The sequence below is a fragment of the Talpa occidentalis genome, unplaced genomic scaffold (assembly GCF_014898055.3).
Source record: "Talpa occidentalis isolate TD23 unplaced genomic scaffold, MPIMG_talOcc4v2.1 talOcc4.15, whole genome shotgun sequence".
Taxonomy (NCBI): domain Eukaryota; kingdom Metazoa; phylum Chordata; class Mammalia; order Eulipotyphla; family Talpidae; genus Talpa; species Talpa occidentalis.
Window position 1 is genome coordinate 41,886,728 of NW_023601543.1, and position 18,852 is coordinate 41,905,579.

The 18,852-nt window shown below is 36.7% G+C and overlaps 1 protein-coding gene and 2 pseudogenes across 1 annotated transcript; 2 read left to right on the forward strand and 1 right to left on the reverse strand.

The window, feature by feature from the left end:
- Nucleotides 1-5,087: 5,087 nt before the first annotated feature.
- Nucleotides 5,088-6,667, forward strand: LOC119245600 (aldehyde dehydrogenase, mitochondrial-like; annotated as a pseudogene).
- A 134-nt stretch (nucleotides 6,668-6,801) lies between these two features.
- LOC119245601 (glyceraldehyde-3-phosphate dehydrogenase-like) lies at nucleotides 6,802-14,236 on the forward strand (annotated as a pseudogene).
- Nucleotides 14,237-15,943: 1,707 nt separating this feature from the next.
- Nucleotides 15,944-16,999, reverse strand: LOC119246654 (putative P2Y purinoceptor 10). Its single transcript, XM_037513016.1, is given in 3 exon segments — nucleotides 15,944-15,990; nucleotides 15,993-16,273; nucleotides 16,275-16,999. Coding segments are annotated over 3 exon segments (1,053 nt in total).
- Nucleotides 17,000-18,852: the final 1,853 nt, after the last annotated feature.

Here is an 18,852-nt window from a genome sequence, read left to right on the forward strand (position 1 = left end):
ATTTATAATCATTATTGTATTATTTTTTACAGAGGTAATGTAGTTTTACAATACTGTATATGATTTAAAGGCACAGGTCACTCCTCTTCACATGTATGTTACCACTCCACATTCACTACCAAAGCACCCATCACCCTCCATCATAATCCATTGGGCCTTCACCCCAATTTGTTCTTCAACCCCACCCTTGGTAGCCTCAATTCTACAGTCCGATTTCTAGGGTTTGTTTTGATTTAGTTTTGTCTGTTCCTTTCCATTATCTAATTCCATGTATCAGTAAAATCATTCAAAATTTATCTTTCTCTTATTTCACTTAATTCCCTCTAGTTCCATCCACGTTCTTGTAAATGGCATGATTTCTTCTTTTTTTGTATCTGAGTCATAGTCTATTGTGTATATATAACATATCTTCTCAATTCATTCATCTGTCATTGGGCACATAAGTGGTTTTCATAACTTAGCTATTGTAAATACTGTTGCACTGAACATACAAGTGCATATATCCCTTCAAATTAGTGTTGTTGCATTCTTCTTGTAGATGCCTAGAAGTGGAATTGCTGGATTATCTGATGGATGTATTTTTATTTTTTTCTTCTTGCCCTACTTTTAATCCTCCCACCCACCATATGGCTAGTTATGTCTGTCCTCTTTTTTCAGGCTGTATCGGAATTAATTTTGCCTTATGAGACAAGACAATACAGTCAATGACTATTAAATGAAAAAGTCTGGATTTCCACTTTGTAATATTTTGAGGAGAATGTTACTCTATTATTTTAAATATTAATAATATGATTTTTTATCTTGTCTTTTTCACTTTAAATTTTATTTGTTTTCTGATATTTTTTTTCCTTTTTTCCCCCACCAACATCCCTTATACCTTTTTGTCCCTTTCTCTCCCTCCTCTTTCTTAAACTTATAGCTCTTATGGTGTTTATTGATTTCCAATGGCTTTGAAAGTGTTTTGTTATAAAATTTTCTTCTATGTAAATGTTCAATATTTGTTTCTATTATTCCAACTTGTTTTATTTCACAAAATTTTCTCAGACTCCTACCATTCTTTTGAAGATGGTTGTATTTCCTCTTTTCTTATGGGATATGTAGTACTCCATTGTGTGAATATAACACTTCTTCTTGATTCTATCATCCCTTAATGGATATTTAGGCTGCTCTTATGTCCTATCTATTGTAAATAATGCTGCTGTGGACATTGAGGGACATAGAAGTTTTTGTTTTAATGATCTCATATTATTTGACTATATGCCACAGTAGGATTGCTGGATAATAAGGTATTTCCATTGTTAGATTTTTTTTTGAATGAAGAAATATTTTATTTATTTTTAATGAATTATTTTATTTTATATAATTCTTACATAATTTTTCATTTTTGCACAATGTAATTCCATTGTTCTATTTTTAAGGTAAATCCAGATTGCTTTCCATAATGTTTGCACCAGTTTACATTACCAACAATTATGTAATAGAGTTCCCCTTTCTCTGCATCCTCTCCAATACAATTTTTGGAAATCTTTTTAATATGTGCTATTCTCAAAGATATGAATGGAATCTCATTGTGATTTTAACCTGTATTTCTCTTTTTGGAAGCAATGGTGATTTTTTTTTTCATATCTGTTGGACTTCTGTATATCCTCTTTGTTTAATTGCCTGTTCATATATGATGTCCATTTATTAATTAGGTGTTTGATTTTTGTTGAATTGCATGTTTTTAATATGTCTTGGTTATTATCCCTTATTAAGTTATATATTACATGAATATTTTCTCCCATTCAATAGGGTGCCTTTTTAATCTTCTTGTATTTTCTTTTGCTGAATATAATTTTTTAACTTGAGGTAATAAATTGTTTATTTTCTTTTAATTTTCTTTGCCACAAGGGTGAATTCATCATAAAACCTCTTTATCATTCATGTCATGGAATGTATCATTAATGTTTCTTCTATGGATTATATTGTTCCAAGTCTTATACATAAATCTTGAATCCATTTGCAGTTTATTTTTGTGTATGGGGTTAACAAGTGATCTGTTCTCATTTCTTTATGTGTAGTTTTCCAATTTTCCCAGCAGCATTTGTTTGAGACTGTCCTTCACCCATTGTATAGCTACTTTGTCATGTTTTTTGAGGTGATAATGTTGAATGAAATCAGTCACAACGTGAAATGACAGATTTTGGATGGTCTCATTAATCTGCAGAATATGAATACACAAAAAAAAAACAATTAAACACAAACAATGGAAGAAATGAAATTTTGAACTAGGCAAAAAAAGATAATGGTTACCAGAGGTAATAGGACAAAGGATGGAGGGAATGGGAGAGGGAGGCCAGTGGGGTATGGGTAGGGTGGTTTGGTGGTGGGAATAAGAAAAAAAAAAACATAAGTGGTAAGAAAATAAGAATAAATACACAAATAAAACAGTATCATGCAGAAGTCTGTCTTATTTAATAATGGATCATTAAAAAATAATTCACTTCTTCAATATATTTTGGTTACCTGTTATGTGTAACATAAGGTACATGGGAGATAAGATTTTGAATAAAACAGGTATATTCCTTTCCTTTTGCAGGCATTTAAAATCAAGAAACAATGACCAAAAAAAAAAGAAAAGAAAAAAGAAAAAGCCAAATCAATGATTTCAATGTTTTCTAAACACATATGCAGAGTTAGAAGCATTAGTAAAATTTATTAATGGTTTGAAAAGTAATTTCCCAGTAAGCCCCATATCATATCTTAACAAGATTGCTTAACCCATGTCTTCTTGACAACGCTAACTTAAAAAGAAAAAAAAAATAAGTTATGGATTTTTATATGTTGATTTTGTGACCTGTCACTGTATTGTATTCATCTATTGTTTCTAATACATTTTTGATGGCATCTTTCAGATTCTTTATATATAATATCGCCTGCAAATAGTAATAATTTCACTTCTTTTCCAACATGAATCCCCTTTATTTCTTATTTTTCCCTGTTAGATTTGGCCAAAGGCACTAATACAAAATTAAACTGAAGTGTTGACAATGGAAATCCTTTGCTTGTTTGTAATGTTAAAGAGAAAGCTTTAATTTTCACCATTAAGCATAATGTAAGCTGTTGGTTTATAATATACATCCTTTATTATTACATTGACATTGGTTCCCATCTTGTTTAGCATTTGTTATCATAAATGTGTGATGAATCTTACTAAATATGTTGCCTACTTCTGCTCATATTATCATATTATTTTATCTTTCTTTTTGTTACTACATATTACATGAATTTATTTATGTATATTAAACCATCCTTGCATCTCTATGAGATACAGACATCAAAGTGGTTATAAGAAAATTAAGGCAGTAGAGGGAAAAATATACTGAGAAATAAAAACAATGAACAGAAAGTTGAAATTAAAGCTCTAAGTAAGAAAACTATGGAGATTGAGAATATAAAAAGAGCAACAGGGACTCCCTGGTGGCCTAGAGGTTAAGTCTTAGCACTATCACTACTGTGGCCTGAGTTTGATCTCCAGCCAGGGACCTAACCCACATGGTACTCAACACCCAATCCCGAGGACTTTCTTCCATATAGAGAGATGCTACCATAAAATAAACATTGTGATAGGGGAAGTTAAAAAGAAAATAACACTTTAAAACATATGTTCTATGACACTGTTGAATTCATACTGTAATTCAATAAGCATAAAGTCTCCCCTGGAGTAGGCCATAAATGAACTATTCTGGTAAATGTAGAGGAAGTTGCTGAGTGCACTTGATATGACAGCTGATTATAGAATGCAAGATAAATGTTGTAATTAGTAGTTTTCAAGGTATTAATTTGTTAGATATGCTGATATTGAAAAGTCATTTCCACTCATTTTTTTTTTTCTGTCAAAGAGAGGTCTTTTTTCTTCCTTCCGTGTATTCATTATTTGAAGACATCACTGTACAGAGAAGGACTGTCAGTGTCTGTTCACATCAGAGATACTGAGAAATCCCCTTTGCAAATATTTTTTATGACCAAACCTACAGGCTCTGAAGTCAACAAACTTAATTAATTTTACACTCCATTCTTGTCAATAATTTACTGTGTCACAATTGGCAAGCCACTTAACACTTTCTGATCCCCAATGCTTTCTCTTAAAAGCTGATGTGAGGATAAAATGTGGTAAACTTTTTAAATACCTAGCAATGTAACTGTCACAATAAATAATCAGAAAAACTAATAGCATAATCGTATGAACATGAAGAACCATATGAATATGAGGCAGAAAAATCATAAGTTCCACCCCAATATACCCACCCTTTTAATTCATATCTCAAATGATTTACATAAAATGAAAGGCCTTCTGGTATGGGACATAGTCTTAGCTGTGCAGAATTGCAAGAACAGAAGGAAATACTATGAAAGAAAAATATTAACTTGCTGGGATATTTTATTGAAACAAGCCTTATATCATTTTCAGTGGTAAAGTGTCTTGTCTGGAAAGCAAGAGGCGGAATTATTTCTGTCCTTGATCGAAACAAGTGCCCTTTGCAGTAGTCACATTAAACCAACCAACTTGTAGGCAATGATATCTGTGTTTTCTGCAGAGAGAGGTTTTCTTAACAGATATAGTCATATTATCCCATTCAAATAATCACTTTTCTTTTCAGTGTGATTTGAGTATACCAAGCATTATAAAGAAATAGTGGAACTTTGTAGTTCTTCTTACACAGCCTTGCTAGCACTGCAACCTCTTTGCTGTTTGTCATAATGGAAAATAATACATAACTTTACTTAATCAGAAATTCAAGGAAAATGTAACTTATTTAGGTTGGCTAGTAAAGGATAATTATAGGATACTATATTTTGAAAGTAAGAGACAGACTGATGTAGAATTTTCTGACTGTGGTGAAAAGTTGGGCTTGTTTTACCAGTGTGATCAGAATCCACTGGTGTCTTTTAAGCACCATATGTGCATGACCTGATTCATATAACTAGAAATGGATTTTCTGATGCTTCAATGAAGAATGGGTTCTAAGGACCAAGAATGGAGTGATGATTCCATTAGAAAGGTTATAGTAAAATAATTTAGAAAATGTATAAAAACATAGAAAAGAATGCTCTGCATACCCCAGCTGCATGCTGCTCCACAGGCCCACTCCCATTGCTGCCTTCCCCACAGCTGTGGGTCCCGCTTGGGCCACCACTTCCTGTCGGCTGCCACCACCCAGGCAGTGGCAGCCCCAAGCAGCAGCCCAAGGTCTTCTACATCCAGATCTTCACAGATAATGAGTGGCACGAAGCCCTCCACAAGAAAATGTTCCCCATGGTCAATCCATCCCATGCCCTGGGGAAGTTATCTGCAGGCTAAAAAGGACAAGGAAGTTATGGACTGAGGAGCAGTGAAGGCTGCACGGGCTGCCTTCCATCTGGTTTCCACCTGTTGTCACATAGACGCGTCTGAGAAGAGCCGGCTGCTGCATTCACCGCCTGGCGGATCTGACTGAGCGGGACCCGGCCTATCAGGTTGCCTTGGAGACTCTGGACAATGGCAAGCCCTACATCATCTCCTACCTGGTGGATTTGGACATAGTCTTCAAATGTCTGTGGTATAAGGCTGGCTGGGCTGATAAGTGCCATGGGAAAACCATTGCCATGGACGGGGACTTCTTCAGTAAGACCCACCATGAGCTTGTGGAGTGGTGTGGTGGAAAGATCAGTGGGTGGAACTTCCTGCTCCTGATCCAGGCCGGGAAACTGGGGCCGCCTTGGCAGCAAGGAATGTAGTTGTGATGAAGGTGGCAGGACAGACTCCACTCACCGCCCTCTATTTGACCAACTTGATTAAAGAAGCTTGCTTCCTCCTAGCGAGGTCAATATTATTCCTGGATTTGGCCCCACGGCTTTGGGGCCACGGCTTTGGCCCCACAAAGTGGCTTTCACAGGCTCCACTGAGGTTGGCAGCCTGATCCAGGTTGCTTCCTGACCATAAGCAGGTGATCCTGGAGCTGTGGGGGAAAGAGCCCCTACATCATATTGGATGCAGACATGGGCTGGGCTCACATCGCCCTTTTGTCAGTGAGGGCCATGCTGCTGTGAGGGCTCCTGGACCTTGTCCAGGTGAGTTGTGGAGCATAGTGTCACCCAGGCCAGGCCTTGGGTGGTGGGGAAGGGAGCAGGGACTACAGGTGGAAGAAACTCAGATTTACAAGGTCCTTCCCTATATCAAATCCAGAAAGGAAGAGTGGACAAGGCTGCTGTTTGGAGGAGGAGCTGTTGCTGACTTGGCGACTTCATTCAGCACTTTGCTGAATGATCATGCATATGATCTGCATATCTTCATTCAGCACTTTGCTGAATGAAGATATGCAGATCATATGCATGATCATGGCAAAAGAGGAGATCTGTGGGCCACTGATGCCTGAAGTTCAACACCATAGAAGAGTTGTCAGGAGAGCCAACAATCCCAAGAAAGGGCTGGTTGCCACCATCTTCACAAAGAACTTGGACAAGGCCAAGTTGTCTGTCCCAGGCCCACAAGGTGGGAACTCTGTAGGTCAACTGCCATGATGTGTTTGGGGCCCAGCCACCATTTGCTAGCTACAAACTGTCTGGGAATGGCTGAGAGCTGGAGGAGTACAGCCTGTGTGTATACACAGAAGTGAAAACCGTCACCATCAAAGGTCCTCAGAACTAATAAAGAACCACTAATAAAAGTTTCCCTACTCATCCAGTGGCAGAAAGGTCAATGAGATTAGCAGCCACACCAAGAAAAAAGGTCCTTATATGCTAAAAGTCTAAAAAGAGAAATTCTTCCTCAAACTCTCTTGGATGAAGAAAGTCCCAGTATTTGAAATGACAGATAGGGCATGTGTGAGGTAAAGAGTATTTGAAAAAACCTCTAAACTTCAACTATATATATAGTGCCTTTGGGGGAGGGGTTTCAAAGACAGATTAAAATACCTCAACCTGTCCATCTGACACACTTTTGTAACTTTAAGAGGAAAGAACAAGCTATTGCTTACATTTCTACTAACCTGGAGGCAACAGCTGCTTTGCTTTGTATTCTGTACTAAAACTCATTAAAAATCAATGCTGCTCTTCAATAAATAAATAAATAATATAAAACAGAAGAGAAAAGAAAATATTTTTGTTCTGAGATAGCCACTATTAGGACTCTGGTATGTTTTCTTCCCATACCTTTATGAACAAAATGAAATAGCAGTATGTACTTTGTTTCACAGCCTGAATTTTGCATTAATGTTTGGAAGCCATTTTATTTATTTATTTATTTATTTTTTGATTTATTTAACAATGGCTTATAACACTGTACATGATAATTTAGGGGTATAGAATAACACCCTTCATATGTATGAAGCCATTTTATTATTATTTTTTATAGAGGCATGTTTTTATTTATTGGTTTATTTGTTTGTTTTGTTTATACAAGCACTGGGTACAGTCAGAAGCGCGGGAGGGTGAGAGAATTCACCAGAGCCAGAGCGGGGAGCAGAGCAGGCAGAAGGACCGAAGTACACTGCTGAGGGGAGCAGCGGGCGGCAGGAGAGGTCTGCGCGCCATGTGGGACCCTCCTCCGGTGGCCGGGAAGCAGCCGGGGATCGAATCGGCGCCGCAGAGGCGCGAGCAGCTTCGCAACCCAGCGATCAACCGCTGCGCCACCGGGGAGGCCCTGTATGAAGCCATTTTAAAGAGAAATTTCTGGAAAAAGAAGAAAAAAAGTAATAGATATTTCCTACTTCCCAGTTTAACTGGATTTGATTTTGTTCCCTAGTTGCCTCTCACTATTTGTCCCCTGGCTATGGTACTGCTTCTTATGTTCTACTTGAGGTCACATAAGTGGAGAATGAAGGAGGGGGTGGGCTGACTATAGTATCAACAGATGTAAGACATAGCATCCTTTAATCTTTGTTTCTTTGATATAAATTTCTGTAGAGTTTTCTCTCATCTGCCCTCAAGATTTACTACTTCCCCATGCTACACACACTTGTATCATTGTGTCTTGACTTTTCTGAGAACATCTGACATTCCTTTTCAGAGCCACTATATGGAAGAGAACTGGAAAGGATCAGAGAGACCATGAAGTGTTCATCTCTCTCATTTGACATAAGAGGAAACTGAAGTCTGGCAAGGGCTAATGCTTTGATTCAGGCCACAGGAATTGAGCAACAGAACATGAACTAGATGGATCTTGGGTCTCTGACCTTCCAGGACAGTGCTCTTTCCTCTGTGGTGGGTTCTTTTCACATAATTATCATAACAAAGTCAGGACCAGAGAGGAAACTGAAAACAGGACAGAACCCAGACCTGGCATACTGTAAGTAATTTGAGTTCTCTTTGGAGGTAATTATTGCCATTTTGCTGACTTAAGTTTAGTTTGGGCCCAAGGTATGGTGTAGGGAGATCTGGGGAAGTTATTTCTTTCTACAACTTTATTATAGTGAATTTCTCTTTCATTCTTTCTTCTTCCTTTCCTTCCCTCATTCCTTCATTCCAGTTCCCATCCTTCCATCTCTCTTTCTAACATCTTTTCCAACTTTATTTCATTTGTATTCTTGTTTTCACTTTGTATTTTTTTAATAGTATTCCATTGTTTATATGTAACACATCTTTTTTTTTTTTTTTTAAGATTTCTTTATTTATTTATACAAGCACTGGGTACAGTCAGAAGCATGGGAGGGTGAGAGGATTCACCAGAGCCAGAGCGGGGAACAGAACAGGCAGACTGACGAAATACACTGCTGAGGGGAGCAGCAGGCGACAGGAGAGGTCTGCGTGCCATGTGGGACCCTCGCCTGTGGCCAGGGATCGACCCGGCACTGCAGAGGCTGCGGGCAGCTTCGCAGCCCAGTGCTCAACCGCTGTGCCACCAGGGGAGGCCCTCACTTTGTATTTAGATTGTTTTTAAATTATAAAATATTTCTTGAATAATAGAAATAAAAATACAAATAAACTGATAATCATGGTTGCCAGCAGGTATAACATCAGTGGATCAGGATACAGAATGGAGGTCATGATTATTTCATTTCTATTTAAAATTTTAATTTTTTAGTATTCATGTATTCATAAATCTAATTAATATAAAATAAATTCAGACTATGGGTTTCTTGGTGGTGGGTGTGGTATGGTAACATACACCTAAAGAGTGTGATCCTTTAACACTAAATCATATATAGCGTTGCAAATCAATGTTACTTCAGTTAAATAAATTTTAAAAAATAGGTCAGAAATTTAAAGTGATTTAATTATCAGTGTTGGAATATAGGTGGTTATATTTTCTTTATAATTTAGAAAATATTTGTAATTATTGAGGTAACATTGGTTCATAATATTGTATGTGATTTAGGGGAATAGGTTCACACCTCCTCAGATGTATGTATGTTACCACACCACACCCACCACCAAACCACGCTTACTACTTTATAGTAGATCATTGGGCCCCATAACCTCCTTTGTTCCTATCTCCACATTTCCTTCCAGTAGCCTCAATTCCACAGTCATAATTCTAGGATTTCTATTGATTTAGTTTTATCAGGCCCATTGTGTTGTTTCTCTATATTGCACATGTGAGTGAAATCATCTGTTATCTCTCTTTCTCCTTCTGACTTAATTCACTTAACACAATCCTCTGCACAAATGCTAGAGCTTAGAACGTTATCTAGCTAGTAGCTTATTGATCTCCAGACAAAACAAACCCATGAAAGTAATATGAGACCAAGGAGAAAAATGATCCCAAGAAGAGGGAGTAAATACAGAATGCCACATTAGAACTGGAACTAGAGTGGAAGTGAGGGCAAGAACAGATTTCCTGGCTATTAGTGGAAGCTCGCAAAGGTGGCATTATAAACATCTTCAGTGAAATTCACAAATGTCTAATTTTACCAACACTTTATTGAATTCACTGGAAATAAAAGATACAATTCAGGACATAGTTGGTAGAGGGGAAGAGTAACTGACCTTGTGAGATATTTATCTTCATTTTGCACCTACTCTTTCACAGCTCCACTTCCAGAAAAGAAAGCATTAATTACCCTTTGTTAAAGCAACAACCACAACATCAAAGAAAAAAAGCAATTAACCTTTCCCAAATATTTTGAAATTTTTTATATTTATTTTTATTTCTTTAAGATCCTTATTTTTTTCCATAATATAGGATTTCTCCCCTCAGGTACAGTCACCATTGTTTTTCCATCACCAAAGTGCCCACAGTCCTCAACCACATTCTACCCAATTCTCCTCCTGAGTGTCTCAGATCTATGGTTTGCTTTCAAGAGTCAGTCTTACAATTTTTTGTGATATTTTCTTTATTTATTTAGATTCCACATATATGTTTAATATACAACTTACAAACACATTTTACAGAACTACAAATGTCAGTCTAATGGAATATGGTCCCCTACTTAACTGAGAGCCAGCCATACTTTATCACCACTTGTTTTCAACAAATTCAACTAATCTGCCCAGATACAGTAACTCTAATGCGATATGTTTCATTGCATATGTATATCAAATAATCACACTGTACACTTTTTTCCTCAATAAAGTTGGGGGAGCAAAGAAATCATTTTTAAGGTCCTTATATCCTAGTGATTGTCTCATTCCCTCTGTTAAACGCAGAGGAAATGAGAACATAAAACTTGTAACATTTATCAATATCAGCTTTATATGGGACTAGTCTTTTAGATATCTAAATAATCACTGTATATTTTCTTCTAAGTCAGTAAAGTATTGAACACTTATTTTTTGCATAAGGCTGAGAGAAATAGTAACTGTGAGATTACTAATATCCCTATAAGAAATTGGGCTCAATTTCAATATGCTGTAAAGTACAACATACTGCATTGTCCTAGATGTGTAACCTCAACGACTTTACTGTGTACAGGAGATAATACAGCTTTATAGCAAAGAAGAATTTAAGCTGAATCTTAAATAATTTGTAATTTTGGACAGATGGAGGGGAGGAGAAGTGACGTACATGCTGGGGAAACAATATGAGCAAAAGCAGAAAGAAGTGTGGTCAAAGTTTCTTCAGTCAACTTTCATTTTTTCATATTTCATATTTGTAGATTTGATTATCCAATATGTTTAGTGAGGCTAGGAATCATAGAATAGCATTTAATAAAAGAAGTACTTTGAGGGCCTCCCCTGGTGGCGCAGACAGTTGAGTGCAGCGCTGTGAAGCTGTCCCCAGCCTCTGCAGTGCTGGTTCGATCCTGGCCGGCCAGCGTGGGTCCCACATGGCGCAGCAGACCTCTCCTGTCTCACCCACTGCTCCCCTCAGAAGTGTATTTCATCAGTCTGCCTGTTCTGTTCCCCACTCAGTCTCTGATGAATCCTCTCACCCTCCCGCTCATCTGGCCTGTACCCCAGTTCTTGTATAAATAAATAACTAAATCTTTAAAAAAGAAGCAATTTGAACTTTTTAATGTTCTTCAACAAATCAATTCATGCCCAAACAATGCTGTAGATAACCTATTCCTGCCCTCAGTTTTCCCCTTTAAAACTGTAGGTTCCTCTGGAATTGTTTCAAGTTCATTCCTTCCCAAAGTGCTGGAATCCTGATTTCCATCTGTAGAATTCATCCATAGGAAACACCATGTTGTAGTGCATGTTTATTGTTTCCCTAAGGCTAATCTTTGATATTAGAATTCTTTAGAGATCCTTAGCCCTAATGATAACTCCCTAAATAACTCAAGATAGAGTACACAGTTCCTTCTGTTACCCTCAGTGTCCTTAGTCACTATTGCCTTGACTCTTAAACTACTTCAAATCTTCATATTTTCTATGAGACTAATAAGTTATTTAAAATATTTTAATAATAGCCTCTGTGTTGTTATGGTTTTATGGAGGGAATATATTTCCTTTCACTGATTCCTTGCTTAATACTACCTCTTCCTATGTCTTTATATTTTAATAATTATCGTTTAAAAATAATTCTCATTTGCATTTCTTATTCTTTCCTTTTTAAAAAACATACTGGATTTATTTTACATATGACAAGTCCACTATATAATATATTGGCAGTAGATAAATAAAATACAATTTACACATATTTATTTACTTGATTGAAGGCTTTATGGTACATAAAAAGTTTTGGATAGTTATTCTAGGCTTTGTCCATGCTGACTTCAGTTGTATTTGGGTTTTTTATGCCCCAGATTGCTCAGTTGCTGCTTAACATTACCATTAGTTTGATTTATTTCAGACTTAAGGTGTGTACTGTCATATAAAAATCTTGTTTTTGATTTCTTCTCTGGCAGTTCTTTCCTGGATTCTTTGCTTTGCATAATTATAGCCACAATGGAACCAGCATCCTAAAGTCACCAAGAAAAATCTTCCTACTCCAAAATCATATGAACTTTTAATCCTATCAGTTAACAAATGATGTCTAAGTGCAGCCACAACACATCCTAATGAACAATATAATAGCAAATCCCGTGCACAGGGAATGTTTTCAACATCTGAAATTTGTAAGAACTCAAAGGGCTACCAAATAACAAAACAAAGTAACAAAACCAAAAAACATGAAACATTCCCTTCCTTGGCTCACCTTACTCCTGCCTGGTAGCCATCGGGAATGAGTTCCACCTCCAACCCTGCCTTCTAACTCTTTTGTATTGGATCTTTACAAAAATCCTTTGAGTAGAAAGGACAGAGACTATTATCACCATATTGCAGATGAGGAAATGACATCAGAATGGAAAGTTGCTTTGTGCAATATCACAGTTAAAAAAAAAAATAGATACAGTACTAGATAGAACTACACTCCATCTAAGTATTATCAATCAGTTACACTCAAACTTGTCATTATTGGAGCTCCTACACGCCAGTATTTTGGGGAATGTAGAGTAGGGAAGTGGGGTTGACAATATACCTGACCCTAAAAATGCTGGACCAAGGTGACTGCATATAGTACCTCCTCTCAAATTATAAGTAAATTGAAGCTTTCTGGGGGAATTCTGACAACTTTAAAATTGTTGGTAAACTAGTCTGTTTTCTGTGATTCCCTAGCTCTTTGGATAATGTTCATTATTTATTGTAACAGTAGCCCAACTTAGAAAAAAAATCTCAAACAAGGCTTCACATACATAGGGGAATTTTTCCCAGGTGCTCTTAAAGAGAAAGGTAGCAATAGCCAGAGTGAGCAGATATTTTCTTGAAGAGCATTATAAAAAATGGAAAATAATCTCTTAAGAGTGATAAAAGTAGTTTTAAATATACTATTAATTGGCTCTCTTCTTCTCCCCATTCAACAGTCAACTGCCTCTTCTTACACTGTACTTGAGGCATGATAGTGAAGGCCTGAGTGAGTGGATTTGGCTGTATTGGGTGCCTGGTTATTACCAGGGCTTTAATTCTGGCAAAGTGGACATTGTTGCTATCAATGACCCCTTCATTGACCTCAGTTCCATGGTCTACATGTTCCTGTAGGATTCCATCCATGGCAAGTTCAATGGCACAGTCAATGCTAAGAAAGGGAAGTTTGTCACCAATCAAAAATTCATCTTCACCTTCCAGGAGTGAGATTACACCAACATCAAATGGGGCAACGCTCATTCTGAATATGTTGTCTTCACTACCTTGGAGAATATTGAGGTTCACTTGAAAGTTGCAACCAAAGGGCCATCATCTATGCCCCTTCTGCTGATGTCCCCATATATGTGATGGGAGTGACCCATGAGAAGTATGAGAACTCTTTCAAGATTGTTAGCAATGTTTCCTGAACATACAACTGCTTGGGTCCCCTGACCAATGCCATCCATGACAGCTCTGTCATCATGGAGGGACTCAAGACCATATAATCACTAATACCCAGAAGACGGTAGATGACCTGTCTGGAAAACTAGCATGATGACTGAGGGGTTGTCCAGAATATCATCCCCACTTCTTCTGGTGCCACCAAGACTGTGGGTAAGATCATACTTGAACTGAACAGGAATCTCATTGGCATGACCTCCCATGTTCCCACCCCCAATGTGTTAGTGGTGGATCAGACCTATCACCTGGATATATTTGCAAAATATGATGACATCAAGAAAGTTGTGCAACACGTATTACAGGACTCCCTCAAAAGTATCTGCATTATAGTGAGGATCAGGTTGTCTTCTGCAACTTTAGCATTGACACCTACTCCTCCACCTTTGATCCTAGGCCTGGCATTGCCCTCAATGACCACTTTGTCAAGCTTATCTCTTGGAACAACAAGGTGGTGGACCTAATGGTCCAAATGGCTTCAGTGAAATTATAAGAGATACAGAGAGGACCTCAGTAGCTGGAAGTACTTCCCACACTCATTCAGCTCAATCAAGATCTCCTGACTTTTCCCCTGTTCCATCCCAGAACCCCTGGAGAAGGGGAGGAGCTTGGGAATCCCTCCTTTGTCATGTACATCAATAAAGTATACTGTACCCCTAATGAATAAGCGAATATACTATTTCTTGGAACAAGTAATGATTTTGGAAATTTAATTATATGTATTGTATTATGTGCATGTATTTATATATGTATATACTTCTATATACATACATATTATAGTACATGTATATATACTACATACATAGTAAAGTGACAATATTTGTATTCAAAGAAAATTTAGGTGACATAAAATAGCTAGTTATGCCTTGGCTATACAAAACTCAAATATCTGGCAACCTCAGTTATCCAAACACAAATGGTAGGACCTTGAAGTTCGCAAAAGAGTCCTCAATAACAATAACCAAAATAAATGTCATAAAATTCATAACCTAAAAAGCATACACTTTAGATATTTTCCCTTTTCAACATATACCCTCTCCAAGTAAAATAAAATAAGCAGATTTTACTATTTTTGTTAAATGTAAATGGGTATATCTAACTTGATTAGTATGTTTTCAAAGCCACAAAGTATTAGAAAAAAGTAATTGAAATGATAGGGATGTCATTAGACAGGTCCAATGACAATGGCAAAAAGTAACAGAGCCTAAAAAGGTGAAGAAAGAAACACAAATACAATTAAATATATATGAACTAAAAATTAATAGAGCCATTTTAGTGTATGTACAGCAATGCTAGAGATACCCATAGCTCTGAAAGAAGCAAATATAAAAAGTACAATAACTGATGTTTATAATGACCCTCAGTAATCCTGAAAAGAAAACATTAAAATGCCAGAGCTAAGTTCTTTAAATAATAACAATACTAATACCAATAATAACAAACAAACATTAGTAAAGTGCTTTAGTGTCTAGAAAGCACTTTCCAAAAAGTATGCTTCATTTGAGATTATCTAGTCTATACCCCATTATGGACAGACAATAAAACTGGAACTGAGAGAAAAGTAACTTGTCCAAGTTTACACGGCTTATCAGGGATGCAACTGAATTAAGATCCTGGTTCTCTGAATGTGGGTTAATGCTTATTTTATACACTATATTCCCTTGTTTAAAGCAAACTGCTTAAGTGAACAGGAAAGAATTTAAATTCAGAAATATTTGTGCATAAAATGTACACATATTTTAAAATATGTGAGTACTTCAGGAGCTACCTGATCATTTCTACAGAAAACAGCAGTCTAAAATATACTTTCCCCTTGAGTCTATTTTTCTCAAGTAGTATATATTTTCTAAATAAATCTGGGATGATATTGTTCTCCTGTACATTTTTAAATATTTGGAAAGTTCACCTATGTCTACCTGTTTTCAATTTCAATTTTCTTTCTTGCAGGAGAGGGTGAGAATAGGTGTGCAAGTCATTCTGTTGCTCTTCACTTGCTATAAAGAAATACGTTTTCTCATATGTTCCATAGAATAATATGTTTTCACTTGGAGAGAAAATGTAGACATACACAATTCTTTCAGAAAGATCGTTTTGTGAATTACAGAAAGAGGTGATGTTTTCTTATGGTAGTCAAGAACACTAATTTTAAAGAGAAATCCCCAAGGGGACAAAGCTAAATTGATAGAGTATGTAGATTATTTTAGATAATTAATTGATTACATTGTCTTGGAATTATCCAAAAATTCGAGAGAGAGTTTGAAAATCATCTTTTCTGCGATGATTTTCTGAAGCATTATCTTTACATCTCACACATGATGGAAGAACGAAGCCATCATGTTTCGAAAATCTATCATGGAATTCTGAGGCCATAAAATAATATAGAACTAGATCAAGACAGCAGTTCAGACTTGCAAGACACAGGGAAATGATGTGGAAGCAAAGAGTGCTCTTAATTAAGGAACAGTTCAAAAAGACACCTTGCTTCATCATTATAAAGAATGGGAAGTTGAGGTGGTAAGGGGTAAAACATAATGAACACCACTGCACACATCAGGGCCATCCACAAAGGCTTTTTTCTCTTCTGAGTATTCTGAAAGGGACCTTGGAATTCCTGTACACATTTCCTTATTTTCCCTGTGCAATATGTGATAGTTACAGCAGATAATACAAATCCCCCAAGTTCAGCAACAGTTACCAGGCTAATAGCGGAAGACATGCTAATGTGTTGAAGCCCTAAATCAACAAAGCAGGATTCAGTGTTGTTGCATAATCCCAAACTTCTTAGAAATGGAAGTGGCAAACAGGCAGTCCCCACGATGACCCAGATGGCAGCACTGATTGCCACATCATACCTGCGTTTCCAGTCTCTGGCCTTGAAGGGTTTGAGGAGAAAAAAGCACCTCTGAAGGCTGATACACGTCAGGAAGCAAACGCTGGCGTACATGTTGAGATACTTCAGGTAGAAGCATAGCAGGTAAAGGGTCCTCTGGAAAGGCCAGTGGTGGGTGATGTAGTAGTAAATCCGGAGGGGTAAAGACAGCACGTGAACAAGGTCAGTCACAGAGAGGCTGATCATGAAAATAATGGCTTTATTTTTCTTGCTGATGAAGCGACACAGAACCCACAAGGCTGCACTGTTGGCCTGAAGTCCGGGGATGAAAGTGAGGATGTAGGTGGTTGCATAAAGAGTGTACTGGAATGGCATTTGAAGATCAGTGCACTTTGCTTTTGTACTGTTTGTGCTGTTAATTCTCATTTTGAGGATGTAGGTTACTTCCTTAAGGAAAACATCAGAGTAATGTTTTCTGCAGAAAATAAAGTAAAATTAGAGTCAAAGCATGCCAGTCCATATTTGGGTATACAAATATCTTTGTTTCCTACTAAGAAGTATTCAAGTATGAGCTTTCATAACTTCAACAGGTCTTTTCTATGAAAACTAAAAGAAATATCACGCCAATCTACAAATGGATGACAGTACTATAAAAGCTATTTACAGGAAACAAAAAGATCACTATTTTGGCAACAGTCTGTCAGATTTTCCCCTTAGTGGTCCGGAATAGACTTACAGGTATAACCAACAAGCAAACTGAGTTACCTGTCATCAACCCTGAGAGATAGAATCCTTTATATCAGTTTTCAATTTCAATGTTATCAAGGATTAGACGACTGCTGAGGTGAGTCTACGAACCTTTGGGAATGAAACATGTGGTAAGAGCCTGGGGTAGGGCTTGGGATAGGGGCTTGGACAGATGATGTAACCCAGATAACCACTGCTTCCTTCAGAATTTGACTAAGAGCAAAATTAGTCCTACTTATTATCATAGCACTTTCTAGAAGCTTCTGTAACTTTAAATGTCTCTTTACCAATAAAATCATGGTAGCTTAGACATTTACGTTTTGAGCTTATCCTTGCAACCATTTAAGCCTCTACCAGAATATGTGCAGTAGAGCTTATCTCACGAGAGATGCAGCAAAATGAGTTATCACTACTTCAGCTCTTAGGACAGAAAGAAATATTAATGTGGATGGTTACATTTTTAGCAATCATAATTGTGAGAAAGCCCTTGTGTCCAGTGAGTCAAAATCTCTATCCCTTCATTGCAATCTGGTTCTGTGTGCCCCCAGCCAAATAAAATAACATCTACTCTCTGTTACACATCAAACTCTTCTAATATCTGTAAATGGCAGTCCTGTTCTTTCTTAAAACTTCCTTTACACAGGTTAAATATTAACTCCTAATATGCTGTGGTCCTCACTCTCTGCCTTCTTTTGGATCAGAATAGTATGCTTTGGATGAACTTCTGCTTTTTGTGACATGGATGGATCTTGAGGTAATTTTGCTAAACAAAATAAATGGGGAAATGAAAGTTAATTACCAGGTGGTATCACTCATATGTGGAACATAAATAACCAAAGAAAACAAATTGGTAAAATGCAATAAAAATAACTCTTAGTCTGAGAAAAATATGGTGGTTACGAGAGACAAAGGATGTTGAGAACAAAGGGAAGAATGAATCAGTTTGATAGTGTAATAACATTAGAACTTTGATGGTAGGTGAAAGAAGCACATACACATGTCAAGGTATAAAGCTACACACCTGAAATCATATAGTTTCGTAAACAAATGGCAAATCAATGAAAGCGGCTTTTAAAAAAGAGAACAATTGAAAATATTGTAACTAGATATGTGCCAAAATGCTTTTTAAAGAGACAGTTAAAATGAAATAAATAATTAAATGTAGTGATGGTTTTTAAATAAAAAAGAATATGATTGCTTTTAGACAAAGCCACCAAAGTGCAATTTGTTTTACCCTTGATAATTACAGTTAAATTACCCCAAAAGTTTGATATTTTTATGAAATGTGGCTGATATATCACATTGTAGAAACAAAAGAGTAGCTGGCATTTTACTACTCCCTTGTACTTCTTATTTTTTGTAAAGACAGTTTGCTTTACATTTTATGTAATTTAAGGGAAAATGAGAGGCAATCTTAACACTAATGATTGAAAACATTATAAGATCTAAAACAGTACCTATTGACTATCAATTGAAAAGGGTAAAAATTCAATCAACCCATACATAGTTCATACAGTTCCAAACAACATATT